Source organism: Adiantum capillus-veneris, chromosome 17 (genome assembly GCF_014529385.1).
Source record: "Adiantum capillus-veneris isolate H3 chromosome 17, ASM1452938v2, whole genome shotgun sequence".
Classification (NCBI taxonomy): Eukaryota; Viridiplantae; Streptophyta; class Polypodiopsida; order Polypodiales; family Pteridaceae; genus Adiantum; species Adiantum capillus-veneris.
In genome coordinates, this window is record NC_140947.1 from 38,051,424 (window position 1) to 38,069,352 (window position 17,929).

Sequence of the window (17,929 nt, forward strand, 5' to 3'; positions counted from 1 at the left end):
GAAGGCCAATCCAATGGTCTTAGAATCACCAAACAACACGTGGTTACAAAATGATATTGAACTTTAATCCTAATTTAAATAGGTCAAAAGTAGCATTTAAGGTACTCGTTGGCTAAGGAACATTGATATCTACCCTACACAATTGATGGTTTGTCAAACAGATGCCTAAATCATGAGATACTACACCGAATAACTTGTAGGAGCTCACAAACCAACTCAAGAAATAACGTGAGAGACTTACATCAACTTGAAGAGCCTTCACCTAGCAACACTTACAATGCTTAAAATCAAAATGCAAAAACATATGTGGGAAAAATAAGTAGATAAAGCTTGCAAATACACATACCCACTATTGTATGCTGTACAAAGCTTGCAAATACTCACATCATTGTTGTATGGTGTACATAGTTCTTAAAACTTTCCAAATTTTTTAAACAAAAAGTGACCTTTATACTTTGGTCAAAGTTTGGGATTTGGTCATTGGCCAAAAAGGGCTCAAGACTTGGCAAAATGAATGATAAAAAAAGTGACATATACAATCTAGAACCTTATTGCCTCTACTCAATGACAATGGTTCATAATCACATTCGTAATAATAAAAAATTACAAGTGGGGATGACGAGATTAAAGTTGTGGACATCATATATTAATGGGAAAATTTACAAAATGCGGCACATGAAGTACTGTTGGTAGCAATTCTTAGCTTATCTCCTAACATTCCCCCCTTCTTGACCATGTCGTCCCTTGGCACGATGGTCAAGGAGTAGGATAACAATATGGGACTCTGGCCTAGGCAATACTTCTGTAGTGGTGAAGATAACCGACTAGTGTATGTCTCACACTATGTGGGTCCTCAAGCATAAACTTGACACACCTTTTGCATGTGTGATACCTAAAGGTGCAATTTTGCAGAGTTGACCTTTGTCATCCTGCAGTATTTAGCATCACTTTGGCATGTCTAATTGCAAGCCACATCAATTGGCATCTAAGGCAACATATAAACAATGTCACAAACTTCCTATTTTAGCTATTTACAACACAAAAAAAGGCTGCCTCAGTCAACGAAAATTGGATTCAGCTTGAGTGCTAATAGATTACCAATTGGTTCTCGGGCTTGTAGATATCGTGCTATCTTTTGCTTGCGTTGTTGTGGCTATTGAGTCATACAAATGGCAAGTCAACACAAAACGACATTTTGGACTCATTATCAAGGATGTCAATTCATCAAATGCTTTTTCTTCTTAACAAGATTGTCAATTATATATTCATGAACCCAATCCAAACATTAGTTTGGCAGTTTTTTCGACAAGGGAAATTTTGAATAAGTAGAAACATTCTACCTTTGGAAAGAACCCAAGAAAGTGTTGGGCATAAGCAAGGCTTTGCAATACTCTGGGTTTGAGGAAAATATTAGCATGCTACAAGGGTAGCGGTTCTTTTATTATAGGATACGTGTAGTATTGTACAAGTCAATATAGGGCAATGATTTCTAGAGATATTCCACCCATGGAGGATTGGTTTTATGGAAGGTAGCAGAGGCCTTTGCTAGTTACTAAAGGATAATCCGACTCGCAATGTCTTGATGGGAATTTATGATGGAGCAAAATTTTACCCTCGCATTACCACCGGGCATTTGAAGAAGCTTCTATCATTGGCTTCTTTGAGTTGGACAATACCATTTTCCATCCACTATCGATTGATCTTCAAGCGTGTCATGTATACTATTCATTGAAGTGGCAACCAACCCACTATAGTCAGTAATTAAGCAAGAAAAATTAGATAGATGGCTCATGCGTTACAACTATGCCATAAATCACCTCATTGACTAACCATGTCCACTTTGTTGTCAACAAAATTTGTCATGGGAAAACTCTTATGTGACACGTTCTTGACATTTCTCAATAAAAACCTTTTTCTTGGCCTTGATTTTCAAGGTTAAATTAAGGGGACAACCATGATGTGTGTCAAAATCTAAGATATTTTATTGGGATTGTAAGTGAAAATGAAATTTTCACATTGAAAGCTAAGAATCCAATTACATGTCGATCACAATTTTTTAAATTTTCAATCAAAAATTCACATGCTACAAACAGGGACATTTTGGATGGGTGGATGGACAATAGAATGTACGGCGACAAATTCTTGAACGTATGTGCTCGCATTTGAAGTGTCTTTCAATGGACATGCTACCTAAAATTCTATCATTCCTCGTGTGACAATTCTCTCAAATCAGTTGCCCTTCAAGTTATGAGCATCTGGATGCATGATTCGAACTCGCGTTTCAGGTCGAAAATGAACGACTCACGCGTACATTGATGCTACAAACTGAATCACTGATGCATCAACTACATACGACCATCGACGCCCACGTTTGCTATGGACGTACACGGCTCTCTTGTATATGCTATTCTCGTCTTCTTTTGCAGCCTTTGGAGCTCTCCTTCTGCCTCACATCCAGGTATCTCTCTGTATTTTGAGAGAGAGAGAGAGAGAGAGAGAGAGAGAGAGAGAGAGAGAGAGAGAGAGAGAGAGAGAGAGAGAGAGAGAGAGAGAGAGAGAGAGAGAGAGAGAGCATCTAAGGGGGTGTGAGAGCTCGATATGAATGTGCAAGAATCCAACAGATCTTCTTTAGATCAAGGGCTTCAACATGGAAAAGTGTGCTGGTTCCTTGTTCCATTTTTTTCATCTAGTAGGTCATTTGCGTTACTGAGGATAAGTAAAGGCCCTTCATATAATGTATGTCCAGTTAATGCTCTGTCAGGCAATCCATTGTTAAGAATGCTAATGTTTGCAGATGATGCTTTCTGTATGTTTGGTACCCTTGACCTCCGGTTTGACTCTTACCTTTTTAAAGTGAAGCAATCGCTTGATACACCAGTCAATAAAATTAGAGATTAAAGTTGCTAGTGGTAGGCTATAGAGTCTGTTTAATACCTGATATGTAGGTATAGTTTCTATTTAGCTCGTCGCGAGGACAACTAGTCTTTCCTTTGACTTGTCAGTTTTTAACAGCATGTAATGTAAGGATATCAAGAAGCAATTGTTTCTAGATCTTTGTTCAATAGACACTTTGCGAGTAATTTGCATTATGTTATGCAAGCGAATGTAAAGGTGTGGAACACTGAGGTTGAGGTGGTCTTTGATATTCCCTTGGTAGAAACTGCATGTTCACTCGTGGAATCAGTGAACAAGTGACTATGGTGAGTAGATCCTCTATGTGCCAGCACGATTGAAAGGGACTATCCTCCCTCATTGTTAGAGCATTAGCTAAGAGAAAAGTCCTTTTTGATGATCTATTGAAAGCCTGCATTCAGTACATGAGAGGAAGAGATTTTAAAATTTGTGAACAGCCAAAGTTCTAAATAACAATGTCATGTAAAATGTCATTAAGAATGATTCTTAACTTGAATCAATCATTCAGCCATTGAGAGAATGGACAGAGTATTGAGATAGAGAAACAAACCATTAGCGCGTGAGCCTTCTTATTTAACTTCATGGATTCAGCATTGTTAAGGAGTCAAACACTTGAAGCTCGACATAATGAAGTGTTAGAATAGGCAGCTGAAGATGCAATGAAGACACGGACTGGCCTCCAATTTTGTGGACACCTCGTTTCCAATCTGGGTTGACTCCGGAAAGATCCTCTGACACTAGAAAACACCTACAATGCCACATACATATAGAAGGCAACTATGGAGAAGAGAGATCACTAAGGTAGAAAGAGACAAGACATTTGTGTGTGTGTGTGTGAGAGAGAGAGAGAGAGAGAGAGAGAGAGAGAGAGAGAGAGAGAGAGAGAGAGAGAGAGAGAGAGAGAGAGGTGCAGCGGAAGTGAATGTTGAACTTTGCTCAAGATGAGTGCTCCGAACTGTGCTCAAGGGTTCCTTTTTCTTAAGGAAGGAAGAGCCTTCCGTTCTTTAATGAGAGTGCAAGTGACCACAAAGAAAGTGAATAAACACTGTGAATGAAGGTACTGAGACTGAGAGATAGAGAGAGAAGAATACGACACCAGAATGTTGTCAAACCCTCCTCCGAAGGCCCCACTCTCTATGGTGAGAGCGGTCTACTTATGATTGCATAAATCTCTACAATGCTTGGACTTGCCGACGATGTCGACGACAATGAGGACGATGCCAAGACGGGCTGAAAACTGAAAATGCTAAGGGCTGAAACCTGCAAATCTTTATCTGTTGAATTCTGACTCTATGTCGGTGGCGATGTCGATGACGACGATGCGTTGAAAACGTAGATGCTGAAATCTGCGTTTTCCGGGCTGAAACTGTAAATTTCGTTGGATCTGACCGTGCGACGAGGATCTGCTGTGGGAAGGTGAGATCTGCGAGGTTCGGGGGTTCTACTGCGATGTCTGACTGCTGAAAACTGAAAACGCTGGTGCTTAATGAGGTTCCGTTGTGATGAATCTGCAAAACGTTGAAGTGTGATGCGAATGCAAAAACGCTAGGGCTGATCTTTGTCTTCTGTTGCTGACGGTGGTTTGCAATGCAAAACGCTAGACTGATCTGATGGGATCTGTCGCTAGGATGATGCATAAGCAAAAGCGTTGGCTGCTCTGGTCCAAAAACGCTAGGTGTTGTATTCTCTTGCAAAACTCTAGGCCTCTGTGGGGTTCTGCTGAGAAGTTGCCTGTTGAGCAAGGTGCTCTTGCTGCCTCTTCTGCAGAAAGTGCTAGCTTTGGTTTCCTTATATATTTTATTAGCAAAATTGCGCTACCTAGTTTCCAACAAAAGTCACTTAAAAATAATAAGTGAAAAATGTCAAAAATAGGGAAAATAGGTCTATGCACTGTAAAAATGCTCTTGATGGGTTCTGACTGAAATCTGATGATCATGTTGTGTGCAACCAGAGGATATGCATCTAATCTACGTGTCTGGACATGCACGGTCTGCGAACAGACTCAGAAAAGTGCTAGATCACTTCCTATTCTAGATTGACCTGACTGAACTGAACCATGGTCATGCCGTAGCTTGTCCACGGACACATAGGGTTGGATGTGTCACGTGAATCCCCTCCTTTTCAAAGTGAGGTACTGGTACCGAACTGTATGGCGTCGAGGGAGATTGCCAAAAGCATCCGGAAACTTGGAAAGGACTCCTCGCCGGCCCCCTCTGATGTGTGGGTTGTGCGGTACTTGAACTTCATAAAGGTCTGCAACGCTTGCTTCTTTGGGCCGCGTTGAAAGCGATAGTCTTTTGAGTCTCCTTTAATGCTTCAACTTTGTCTATAGTCATGCGTCTACCTTCTTCAAGAATCTCCATGGCTGAAAATTCCTGAAACCACTTCCAACACAAAAACATGAACATACCTATTCCATGTAAAGTGACTGGAAAAAATCTCGTCTTCCTAAAAGATTGTGCATGCAATGTAGATGAACAAATAGACGGAGTGCCAAACTGCTCACCACACACACGCAAACAATGAGATCGAATCTTGTCTTGCTGATCTAAATCAATCAACTGTGGCAATTCACAACGGAAATGCCCATGCTTGGTGCTCATACGTTCATGTGCTCTTTCTACAAGTGTGTTGTGCCAAGGAAGAGACATGGAATGTGACTCCCTTGAATGCATACTTTTCAGCTTTTCATGAGAAATCCGCTTACATCCGTGCTCATTCATGAGTGAAACGTGCTCAACATACAATATGTCATGCCTAGAAAAAGGGATCACATAAAGACGCCGACTAAAATACAAGAAACGATCACGAATGAAACACTCGAACAATGCGTGCTGACTAATCATTCAAACACATAGTACTTCCTGTGAGGGTTCTTTGGACCTCGACTCCAAGATAGATTCTTCGTGATTGGTCGAATCCGCAATGAGGTTAGCGTCACTAGAGAAAGTATCAACTAACACAGCATCCTTGTGAACAATCACATCATTGTCATGCAAATCATCATGCTTGTGAGAAATCACATCTTGATCATCATGCAAATCATCATGCTTGTCATTGTCATCCAAATCATCATGTCATGTGACACATCCCAACCCTATGTGTCCGTGGACAAGCTACAGCATAACAGGGTTCAGTCAGTCCAGTCGGCTAGATTAGAAGTGATCTGGCACTTTTGTGAGTCTATTTGTAGACCGTGCATGCCCAGTCACTTAGTGTAGATGCATATCCTCTGGTTGCACACAGCATGATCATCAATATTCCCATCAAAATCCATTAGAATTAGTTAGGGGATTTTTCCAGTGCATTTAGCCTATTTTCCCTATTTTTGACATTTTTCACTTATTAATTCAAGTGACTTCCCAACAAAAGTAGGTAGGGCAATTTTGCTAAGTTAATATATAAGCAAACCCAAGTTAGCACTCAATGGCAGAAGAGGCAACAGGAGCTCCCCGCTCAACAAGCGTCTTCTCAGCAAGAACCCGCAGTACCCCCCAACCTTGGCGTTTCCCTCTCCTTGCACCTAGCGTTTTTCATCTCTATCAGCACCTCCCTCAGGCTTGCGCGTTTTTCAGCTTTGCAGACATCGCCACATGCCCATAACCTCAGCGATTTCACTAGCGTTAGCAGATCAGCTTGGCGTTTGTGATTTGCAGCCCTGACAACAATGCAAGTTGCCTAGCGTTTTTGCTACCAAAACACAGATCTACCAGCGTTTTGGTTTTTAGTCAATCTGCAGCAGGTACAGCAGCGTTTTCAGCATGCAGGATTAGCAGCAGATTCAACCCTAGTTGGTTGCAAAATACCCCCATTTTCAACCCATAAAAACGCAGCCAAAACAGTCATTTTCAGCCACCGAAACAGCCCTGAAATTCAGCAGTTAGAAGACCACAGATTTCAGCCATAAAGTCGTCGTCGTCATCACCGTCGTCGTCATCGGCATAGTCCCAAGTTGCATCAGTCCATTGCATACGCATTGTGCCACTTTGTGCGATCAAAAGTAGACCACTCTCGCCGACGAGAGTGGGGCCTTCGGAGGAGGGTTTTACAACGTCTCTGGTGTCGTATCTCTCTTCTCTCTCTATCTCTCAGTCTCATACACTTGCACGCACAGTGTCCATTCGCTTTGTTTGTGATCATAGCACTTTCCATTAAGAACGGAAGGCTCTCCCTTCCATAAGAACTAAAAGGAACCTTGAGCACAGTTCGGAGCACTCACCTTGAGCAAAGCGCAAACAATCATTCCGCTGCACCTTACATTGGTATCAGAGCTTTGGCAGTGTTCTGTATCACTCAAGGAAAGAATCACAAGAATCACAAGTTTTTTTTTGCTTGTTGCGGTCGCACGAACCCAAGTTCGCATGGGCGTGTCGATTCCTAATCGTGTTTTTGAAGAGTGACAGGAATCCCAAGAAAGAAGGTCTTGTCCAGCCTCCCCTCGTGTCTCTTTTCACTCATTGAGAGTGGACCGTGCACTTGGCAGCTGGCCAATAGACGTGAGGTGGGAAAAAGCACCTCAGTGTGAGCGCAAGGCCGCCAAGGGGTGCGCCCGCAGAAAGGAGTAGAACACGGGTGAAGAGAAGATCCTTCTCAAACACGGTTTGCAAGCGAAAGAAAACCTCAAGACTCTCAAGACCTGTAACTAAGTCAGACTTTGTAAATAATTAATTTATTTCGAGAAAAGAATTATCTAATAGTTGTGTGCAGATTAGAATAGATTTAGCAGTTTTGGGGCCTCAGGTGCGCCCAAGTTTGGGCCAGTGCACCTCAGGGAGACCCTAGCAGAAAATACCATGAAGCCCTAGCGATTGGGAAATCTGGTCTTCAATGAAGGGGTAGATAGTAGCCTCAGATTTCAGGCTCAGAAAATTACGCGCGCCAGTGCAAGCACAGGAATGAGATGGGGTCCTTAGACTATTAACCCTAAGGCTTGATTATTTTATGGCCTGAGGATAAGTTAGTTAAAAGTATTCTTAAATGATTTGCGCTGGACCAAATGGCCGGACAAGTGCGAACAGGTAATGCCAGAGCATTGCTGGCACGGCAATGCGCTAGGGAGCAGCTAACGTTTTCATTTGTTGCATCTGTGTGTGCAGTTGTGAACTTAATTGCACATTTCATTAACTAGCATAGGATTTTAAAGTCAAAAGTTGAATGGTTTTTAAATTTTAGAGTAAGTGTGCCACTTGGCACACTTTCCCATGCAATCTCTCTCTCTCTCTCTCTCTCTCTCTCTCTCTCTCTCTCTCTTCATGCTAGCGTCCCCTCTTCTGGGAGGCTATAAGAGAGCAGCCCCTCCCCCTCTTGCCAGGTTGGCAGTGCACTACCCCCCCCCCCCCCCCCCCCCAAGTTGACCATCCTCTACGCAGTGAAGCTCTCCATGGAAGCTTGAGAGCAGCACCTTGTGGTGTATGTGGAGCCTCTGAGCACCCATCACCTAGAACAAGGCCTCTCATGGTTGCATGCAGCTTTGGGAGAAGTTTCATCGCGTAAAGTAGTAGAAAACTCTCTTTCTCCCTTGTCTAGCTGCTGCAAATTCCCTGTTTTCAGCCCCTAATCACTTGTATTAGGGTGAATTTCAGCAAAGTCTTAGTAGAATCTTATTCCCCACTACCTACTCTACACATACACCAAGTTTGGAGCATTTCCATCGCGAAAAGGACCTCCATTTTGGCATTGGAACGCGCTCAGGTAACAATTTCAGGTTATGTGCAGAAAATTACAGCAAGCGTGTGTGTGTGTGTTTTTTGCATGTTTCTGTGGTTGGTTGATTGCAGGAATGATTACGTCCTAAGTGGCACAGTTAGCGGAAGATAGACCCTCATTCATGAGAGCTTGAGTTTTGTGGAAGGTGGACTCTCCCCTACGAGAGCTTCCCAAAATCTCACAGAGGGGATAGATCCTCTCAGTAGTCAGAGAGCAGTTCTTCTACTCTCTCAGTCAGAAGCAGAAAAAGGCCAAGAAAGAATAGAGGATGGGCTTTCGCCCTGTTCCTGTGCTTGTAAAGATTCTCCCTTAGTAATAAAGATATTCTCTTTACGGGGGAGGGGGACCAGCCCATCTTCTGGTCCCCAGTGAAGTGTCAAGCTTTCTCTCTCTCTCTAATTCTCTTGAGTATTTGAAGTGCAATTAAACGTCAATTTACGCTTCCGTATTTTTGTGACAATGGTATCAAAGCAAGGTCATCTATCTCTTCCTTAAGGGATTGACGACTCTTGGCAGACTGCTGAAATGGGAGGACGCGAGATAGAGTTCTCTCTCCTTTAACAACAGGTGGAAGAGTTGCAAAAAGCTCTCTCCCATCCAGAAGTCCAAAAGATTCTCTATACTCTTGAGAAAGGGAAGGAGAAAATGCCGATGGGGTCGGGAGAAATCTTGCAGAACCCAAAGGCTCCAGAACCAAGGAAAGATCCTTTGATTGGAACCTCCCGCATGCACGAGAGGCACAGGAAACCTCCAGAACGTCATGTGCGGTTTAACCCAAAGATTCAAGAGCAGGATCCCCCTGATTCCCCTCAGTTCTCTTTCATGAAGGATCTGGATGACATCGTTGCTTCGGAAGATATGTTTCTTGACGATCCGTCGCAGCAAGTGCATTCAAGGGAAAAGACTCCTGTCCATAAGGAGTCTAAGCATAGAAAGAAGGAGCATCATAAGAGGAAGCACCACAGGCAGAAAACATTTAAGTTGGGAGACAAAGATGTGAAATTCGACACCTATAATGGACGGCGTGATAATGACAAAGCTTTGGCTTTCATCCGCCAATTCGAAGTTGCATTTGCTGAAGGGAATTTTAAAGAAAGATCCAAGCTTCGCCATGTTAGTATGTACCTGAAAGGCACCGCCATCAGTTGGTGGTTAACCCTTATCTTGGAAGATTATAAACCCCAAGATTGGACTACTTTCAAGGAGTTCTACGCACAGTTCCTTCCTTCAGACTATGAGGAAGAGGTAAAGAAAGAATGGGATCGACTTTCACAGTCGGAGAACGAAACTGTTCCACGCTATGTGGATAGGTTTTGGGACGTTCTCTTGAAAGTCACTCCATTCAAGAAGATTGACGATTCGGAAAAGATGCGCAAGTTTGAAGCAGGATTGCATGAAGCTTTGCAAAAGGCTGAAGCTTTACCCTCGAGGTAACTTGCAGATACTTATGGAATCAACGCGCATAGTTGATGGAATACATGACAAGGGTACTCCCAGGAAGATGGAGCAAAGCACTTACCTTGCCAAGTTGAAGGCTCTCCATGAGCAGCCTACCTCTACTTCTTCTTCACAAAAGAAGAAAAGAATCGCCTCCGAAGCAGAAGCAAAGCCAAATCAGCCCAAGAAAGGGAGATATCTCTCTCCTGTTGAGTTGCGAACTTACATTAGTGAAGGAAGATGCTTCAAGTGTGGACAAGTTGGTCATATGAAGGGTGACTGTCCTACCAAACCTCCATAACCACCCTCTTCCAATGCAGTCCCAGATGTACAGGGAAATACAACCAAGGATGGAAAAGAAAGAGCTCATGGGGTAGCATCAACAACCAACGGGCTCTCATTTTGTTTGACCTTGGCAGTACAGACAACTTCATCTCTACCAAGCTAGCTGATGACCTGAACTTGCAGCCCAATCGTTTTGGAGTTTCTATTCAAGCACAATCTGCTTTCAAAGGGAAGAACTCAAACTCTACTCCAATCATAGGGAAGTTGAATCTAAAGGTCGACGACTACAAGGATCAAGAGTCTTTCTTACTAGCTTCACTTGAAGGATGCGATGTTATCTTGGGAATGCCTTGGCACCACAAGATGCATCCCATTCCTGACTATGTTCAGAAAACCTTATCCTTTGCTCATAAAGGAAAGGAGTATCTTGTACTTGCAGATGCAGGTGATTGGCATATCCCTATCACCAATCACATTGCCATCAAGAAAGAAATGAAAAAGTGTGTTTCAACGTACTTGATTTTTGCAAGAGAGAGAGATGTGTCTGTCACACAACTTTCTTCCTCTTTAGAGCAAAAAAGACTTAAGTTATTAGAAAGTTATAAAGATTGTTTTGCAGATGAACTTCCAAATGAACTCCCACCTCCTCGACCTGAGGATCATACAATTGATTTGATCCCAGGAAGTTCTCCTCCAAATCAACCCCCTTATCGAGTTAGTCTAATGCAGCAAGAGGAAATTCTCAAGCAGGTTAACGAACTTATAAAGGAGGGCTTAATAAGGCCTAGTACTTTTCCATATTGTTCACCTGTCTGGCTAGTACAGAAAAAGGATGGCACATTCCGCATGTGCATAGACTATAGATCTCTAAACAAGATCACAATCAAGAATCGATTTCCAATCCCTCGGATTGACGACATTCTTGACAAGTTACAAGGAGCAAGTGTTTTTAGTCGTATAGACTTGAAGAGCGGTTATCATCAAATCCACATAGCTCCTCAGGATGTGCATAAGACTTCATTTAGAACAACCTTCGGGTTGTATGAATTTCTAGTGATGCCTTTTGGACTCACTAATGCACCAACTACATTCAACAGAATGATGGATAGAATCTTCTACTCATATAGAAGTTTTACAGGTTTTTCTTTGATGACGTCTTAATCTTCTCAGAGTCGGAAGACAAACACTATAAGCATCTCGCCTTAGTGTTTGAAGAATTACGCAAACACAAATTATTTGTGAATGCCAAGAAGAGTGAGTTCTTTTTAAAAGAAATCCACTATTTGGGCCATATAGTGTCTCACAATCAGGTGAGGATGGACCCTGATAAGATTCAAGCAGTTGTAGAATGGCCTACGCCAACTACAGTACATGATGTACGAAGTTTCCTTGGCCTCTATTCCTATTATCGGCGTTTCATTCGAGCTTTTGCCGCAATAGCAGGTCCCCTCCATGACCTGACAAAGAAGCGGATTCCATTCCATTGGGGGTCTGGACAAAAACAAGCTTTCGAAAAGCTTAAGTATCTACTCAATCAGGGACCTGTTTTCACTGTCCCTGATCTTCGCAAACCTTTCGAGGTATACTGCGATGCATCTGGAGATTGTGTAGGAGCAGTTTGAGCCAAGAGGGTCACGCGATAGCCTATGAAAGTCGGCGCCTTAAAGATGCAAAGTTGCATGTCTCCATATACGAGAAAGAGCTAATGGTAGTAATTCATGCTCTTTCCATTTGGAAACACTATCTGTTAGGAGCTGATTTTATTATCAAGACAGATCATCAAAGTCTTCACTACTTTCTCACACAGAGAAAGTTATCAGAAAAGGAGATGAGATGGGCCAACTTTCTTTCAATGTTCCATTTTCATATTTTACACACTTCTGGAACGAAGAATGCAGTTGCAGATGCTCTCTCCAGGCGTCCAAAGATCAATGCACTAACAACAATTTATCATGAGAAACTAGAATCTCTCAGCGAGATGTATCCTCAAGATCCAGACTTTGCCACAATTTGGGCAGATCTTCAAGCTGGTCACTCAAGGCCAACTTATTCCATTAGGGATAATACACTCTATCGTCAACAAGCAATATGCATAGCTCAGCCCTTACGACAGAAGGTGATGGATGAAGCACATAATTCTCCTTATGCCGGGCATCGGGGAATTACTTCCACCACTAGTGCCCTCGAAAGGTATTTCTTTAGGCCAACACTTCGTGCGGACATTGAAAAACATGTACGTGGTGTTTAGTTTGCCAAAAAGTAAAATATGACCGACATAAAGTTTATGGCAAGCTTCAGCCGCTCCCTGTGCCTAACACGCCATGGGAAAGTATTGCCATGGATTTTATTACGGATCTTCCTCGATCCAAGAATGGAAATGATGCAATCTGGACTATAGTAGACAGATTCAGTAAGCAAGCACATTTTCTTCCAGTAAAGAAGACGATCAAAGCTGATCACATGGCTAGAATATTTCTAGCTCAGATTTTTAAACACCATGGATTGCCAAAGACTATTGTCAGCGATAGAGATCCCCGCATGACTAGTCTATTTTGGCAGGCATTGTTCGAAAACTTGGGAACTAAGCTTGATTTTTCATCAGCTTATCATCCTCAAACAGATAGTCAAAGCGAAATCGCTAATGCCACTGTTTTAGATCTCCTCAAGTGCTATGTTTCGGAACGACAATACGAATGGGAATAGTACTTACGAATAGTTGAGTTTGTGTATAATAATACCATACATTCCTCAACTGGTAAAGCTCCCTTCGAAATTATTTATGGGAAGCCACTCTTACTTCCTATTATAGTGACCAAAGAGAACATCTTCGCCGCTGATGAATTTGTGCGCAATATTGATATTGCCCATCAACAAGTAAAGCAAGCGATTCTTCGTACTCAAGAGCAACAGAAGAGAAAAGCAGACAAGCACAGAAGGAATCTCAATCTTGAAAAAGGACAATATGTCCTGCTTCGGTTTGAGAAAGCTAGATTGAAAAAGCCGGTCGGCAAAGGGAAAGTTGTCAAACTTTCCCATAGATTTTACGGCCCTTTCAAAATTACAGATAAAGTCGATGACGTGACTTTTAGATTGGATTTGCCTTCTAACATGTGCATCCATAATGCTTTTCATGTCAGTCTTCTCCGACCATATGTTGGACCTCCTCTAGTGGCGCCAGTACAAGAAGATCCTCCAGAAGTCAAAGAGACTAAGGAAATCCTTCAACCTGAACAGATAATACACCACTCAGAGAGACAACTCAAGTCGGGGAGTCTACATCAAAAGTATTTAGTCAAGTTCAAGAATTACACTCCTTTAGATGCAAAGTGGATGACTGAGTCCGATCTTAAGGACTACCGTGACATCTTGCACAGTTATGTTGACGCTCTACAGTTGAGGTCAATTGTTTAGAACCAAGAGGGATGTAACTAAGTCAGACTTTGGAAATAATTAATTTATTTACGAGAAAAGAATTATCTAATTAGTTGTGTGCATATTAGAATAGATTTAGCAGTTTTGGGGTCTCAGGTGTGCCCAAGTTTGGGCCAGTGCACCTCAGGGAGACCCTAGCAGAAAATACCCTGAAGCCCTAGCGATTGGGAAATCGGGTCTTCAATGAAGGGGTAGATAGTAGCCTCAGATTTCAAGCTCAGAAAATTACGCGCGCTAGTGCAAGCACAGGAATGAGATGGGGTCCTTATACTATTAACCCTAAGGCTTGATTATTTTATGGCCTTAGGATAAGTTAGTTAAAAGTATTCTTAAATGATTTGCGCTGGACCAAATGGCCAGACAAGTGCGAACAGGTAATGCCAGAGCATTGCTGGCACGGCAATGCGCTAGGGAGCAGCTAACGTTTTCATTTGTTGCATCTATGTGTGCAATTGTGCACTTAATTGCACATTTCATTAACTAGCATAGGATTTTTAAAGTCAAAAGTTGTGGTTTTTAAATTTTAAAGTAAGTGTGCCACTTGGCACACTTTCCCATGCAATCTCTCTCTCTCTCTCTCTCTCTCTCTCTCTCTCCATGCTAGCGCCCCCTCTTCTGGGAGGCTATAAGAGAGCAGCCCCTCCCCCTCTTGCCAGGTTGGCAGTGCACTACCCCCCCCCCCCCCCAAGTTGACCATCCTCTACGCAGTGAAGCTCTCCATGGAAGCTTGAGAGCAGCACCTTGTGGTGTATGTCAAAAGGAGGTGTATTTTTCCTGTTGCCTTCCGTAAATAAGTACTAGATATTTTTATTTTTACTTGTTTCCCCGGGACCCTTGAAAAGGTGCAAGTGGACATTGCATGGCCAGTGTGAAACGGTTGCGGCCGAATAAGTTTCTCACATCGGGAGTCTGGGTCGGTCAGTCTGGGACTGGTCGGGCCAGTTAGCATCGAATTCTGATGAGTATGGAAGCCTGTGTGCGCCAAATGAAGTCTGGGCCACTCGGAAAGTCACTTATAACTTTATAAGTCAGTGGAAACTAGAGAATTAACTCAAAAGGGGCAAACTGGACACATGGCAGCTTCTGGGGAGTTTGCTACTTCCAGCTGAAGAGGGGGCGCCCAATTTGAGAGAGGAGGCTGATTTTTGATCATAAGGGAGCTACAGTGTGTGTGTGAGTAGTGGGTGCAGGTCTACAGCTTTAATGGAAAGCTTGCCTTCTCCTCTGTCTCATGTAGCGCGATGACTTGCTCTCGTGCATCTCTCTCTCCCCTTTGGCACATATGGTAATGCCCCACTAGTTAGGCTACTCAGATGAACATGTATAGTTCTGGGGGTTTATGCGCGTTTGCCAAGGCAAGAGCCTTCTGAACAGGAACCGGATTAGCTAATTGCTAATCCCCCACAGGTACGCACAGTTCCATCGCGAAAGATTGCGAGTTCGGAGAGTTTTCTCGCGTGAAAACTCGTCCAATTCACAGGGGAACTGTCCCATTGTGTGCAGGAGCCCTTGGGACACGCGTAGGCGTGTTCGCTCCGCTAAAAACGATCCGAAACAGCGAATTACAGCCTGCTGTGTTTTTCTGCAGGTTTAGGGTTTCGCACCTAAACTGCAAGGGAACACCGGGGGAGCCTTGTGAGAGCCTTGGGATGCGGGTATAGGCTTTTGGGCACTCGGCAGTGAAAAACAGGGAATTACAGCCCGCTGAATTTCTGTGACAGCTCACCAGAAAGCTTCTAGATAGCGACGGAATCCGTCCTAGACAGGTGCTTTTGACCTACAGGGGTTTTTGCGCCGTTATGTTGCCAAAATCAGGTCGAAAACCAACGTTTTCAGCCCTCGCCAGGTTTGGACAGCTTTGTGAAAGCTTGTGAGAAGTGGTCGGATCATCTACCTTAATTTGAATAAAGAAATACCGAAAGGGGCGCCAAGTCTTTGGGGCCTACAGGGTGTCGGTCTCGTGTGCGCAGTGACATTCTAGTCGCTGGACGCAACTGTGTTCTCTTCCCTTCTCAGTGCTCTGTGTAAAGTTAACAAGTAATTGAAATAGTACCGCCCTCTACGTTGTACATGCCGGTTATATGGTTCCATCGACGGGATAGTCACTTTTTTTTCAAAAAGTGCAGCGTGGATTGTTGTGGGTGAAAGCAACACAGAGCTTGTCGTTATGGCAGAGAAGAGAGACCAAGTACCTGAAGAGGGATCTTCCTCACATGGCACGGAGAAAGTTCCTTCAACTCTTCAAGAAGAGGACAGGTTGTTTAGAACTCAACTGCGTTGCTGCATGGACATGTTTCAGCAGTTGGCTAACAACCCAAGGATGCAAGAGTTCTTACAGGCTCCGACACAGGGTTTTCAGCCTCCTACATAGGGCACGACTGAGCCGTTGCAGGAAAAGGAGATTTCCAATGCGCAGAGGACTCATGATCCTGGAGGGAAAGCCCATGTGGTTGAGCAACTAGCGGTGTCCAATGATCCAAAGCAGCTTGCTTTAGCTGGACAGGAACCGTTTGTGAATGGTCAAGGGGGTAATGAACACGCTGTGCGTCAGACCCTTCCATTACCTAATACTTATCCTAGTTATTTTGGAGGTGGTTCAGTGTTTCAAGCTATGGCTGGACTTTCCACAGGTTATATGCCAGGGAATGTGTTCGGGACAATGCAAACATGCATGGGTAACCCTATGTACGCGAACATGGGTGTTCAACCAGGTTTTCAGGGTGCCTATGGCCAGTTTCGAGTGCCTGGAACACAATTTGGTATGGCTGGTTTTTTGCAGCCATATGTACAAAATACAGATATGACAGGGAAAACAGTTGATGCGAGTGCTGGAATGAACACTCATGGAGCACCACTATTACAGGCACCTGTTTATGATAATGTGGCTCCTTTGAGTCAGCTTAAGGATTACAAGGAAGGTGGGCAGGGAGTGAAGTTTGAAACTTTTAGAGGAACTGAGGATCAATTGAAGGCTTTGACCTTCATACAGCAGTTCGATGCAGCTTATGCTGGAGGAAATTTCACGGAATCTTCGAAGATACGCAAGGCTGCCACTTTCTTGAAACGGAATGCACTTCAATGGTGGACCGCATTGTTGAACCAGGGTCAAGCCCCAACAACGTGGGTCCAATTCAAATAGCTTTTTGCGCCTGCATGGTTGACAAACACTTTTGAAGTGGATGTGATGACAGAATGGCACGAGTTGAATGCTAAACAGTGTGCGAATATGGAAGAGTACAATAAACAGTTTTGGGCCGCACTGTTGCCAGTCACCTCTTACAGGTTTGTGCCATTGTCAGAACAAATTGAGAAGTACTGTTGCGGATTGCCCAAGAAAATCAGGGACTACTGCACAAAGACTACTGTCATGAATATGGTTCAGTTGATAGAGAATGCAAGAGTGGCCAGCAATCTGTCGAAGGGAGATTCCGATGGATTTAATAGCCACAAGAAAGGGTCCCAGGGCAAACAGTTTTCAGCCAAGGGCAATGTTGCAGCAAAGCCTTCTGAGCCTCCCACCAAGAAGCCCTCCACTGAAGAAGGTGATACGTCCAAGAAGCAGTCTAAGTCTTCTTGGGGACGAGGACAAGGACAAAAGAGGCATTTTTCTGGCAAAACTTTTGAAGAACGGAAAGCTCTTAGGGAGGCCAAGAAATGCTACATTTGTGAACAGGAAGGACATTTTGCGAATGAATGCCCACAGAAGAAGTCACAGGATAAGGATGACAAGTCAGACCATAAAGGGAAGAAGCCAAAGCCAAGTGCAAGACTTGTTCCAGATTTGGTTGGAGACCAGCCAAACACAGATGCCACGGAGCTGTTCAGAGCTTGGGGCAAAGTTAGAGACCAGACAGTGCTGGTTTTCTTTGATCCAAGAGCCCGTGCAAATTTCATATCACCAGAATTGGCATCAAAGTTGGGCATTCGTGCAGAGGAGATGGGTATGACAGGGGAAGCAGGTTTGGCATGCCCAGGTCATTCAGAGCCTGTTACTCCCATTTTGGGAAAGCTTCGTCTGCACATTCAAAGCTATGTGGATGCGGAAGAATTTCATGCCCCTTGAGGGTTGTGATGTGTTACTGGGTATCCCATGGTGTTATAGGTTGCATGCTATGGTGGATACTTACAACAAAAAAATTACCCTTGTACATAGAGG

General features: G+C 43.5%; 1 protein-coding gene across 2 annotated transcripts in view; it reads left to right on the top strand.

Annotated features, from left to right (window-relative positions):
* Positions 1–2,260: 2,260 nt before the first annotated feature.
* LOC147437086 (folate receptor family protein) overlaps positions 2,261–17,929 on the top strand; it is a 46,186-nt gene continuing 30,517 nt past the window's right edge. The window contains exon 1 of one of the 2 annotated variants that reach the window (XM_086486560.1): positions 2,261–2,458. In XM_086486560.1, the coding sequence (XP_086342686.1) occupies positions 2,377–2,458 (82 nt within the window). In that variant the 5' untranslated portion in view covers positions 2,261–2,376. The remainder of the gene's footprint in view (positions 2,459–17,929) is intronic. The other variant, XM_086486559.1, reaches the window with a different exon arrangement.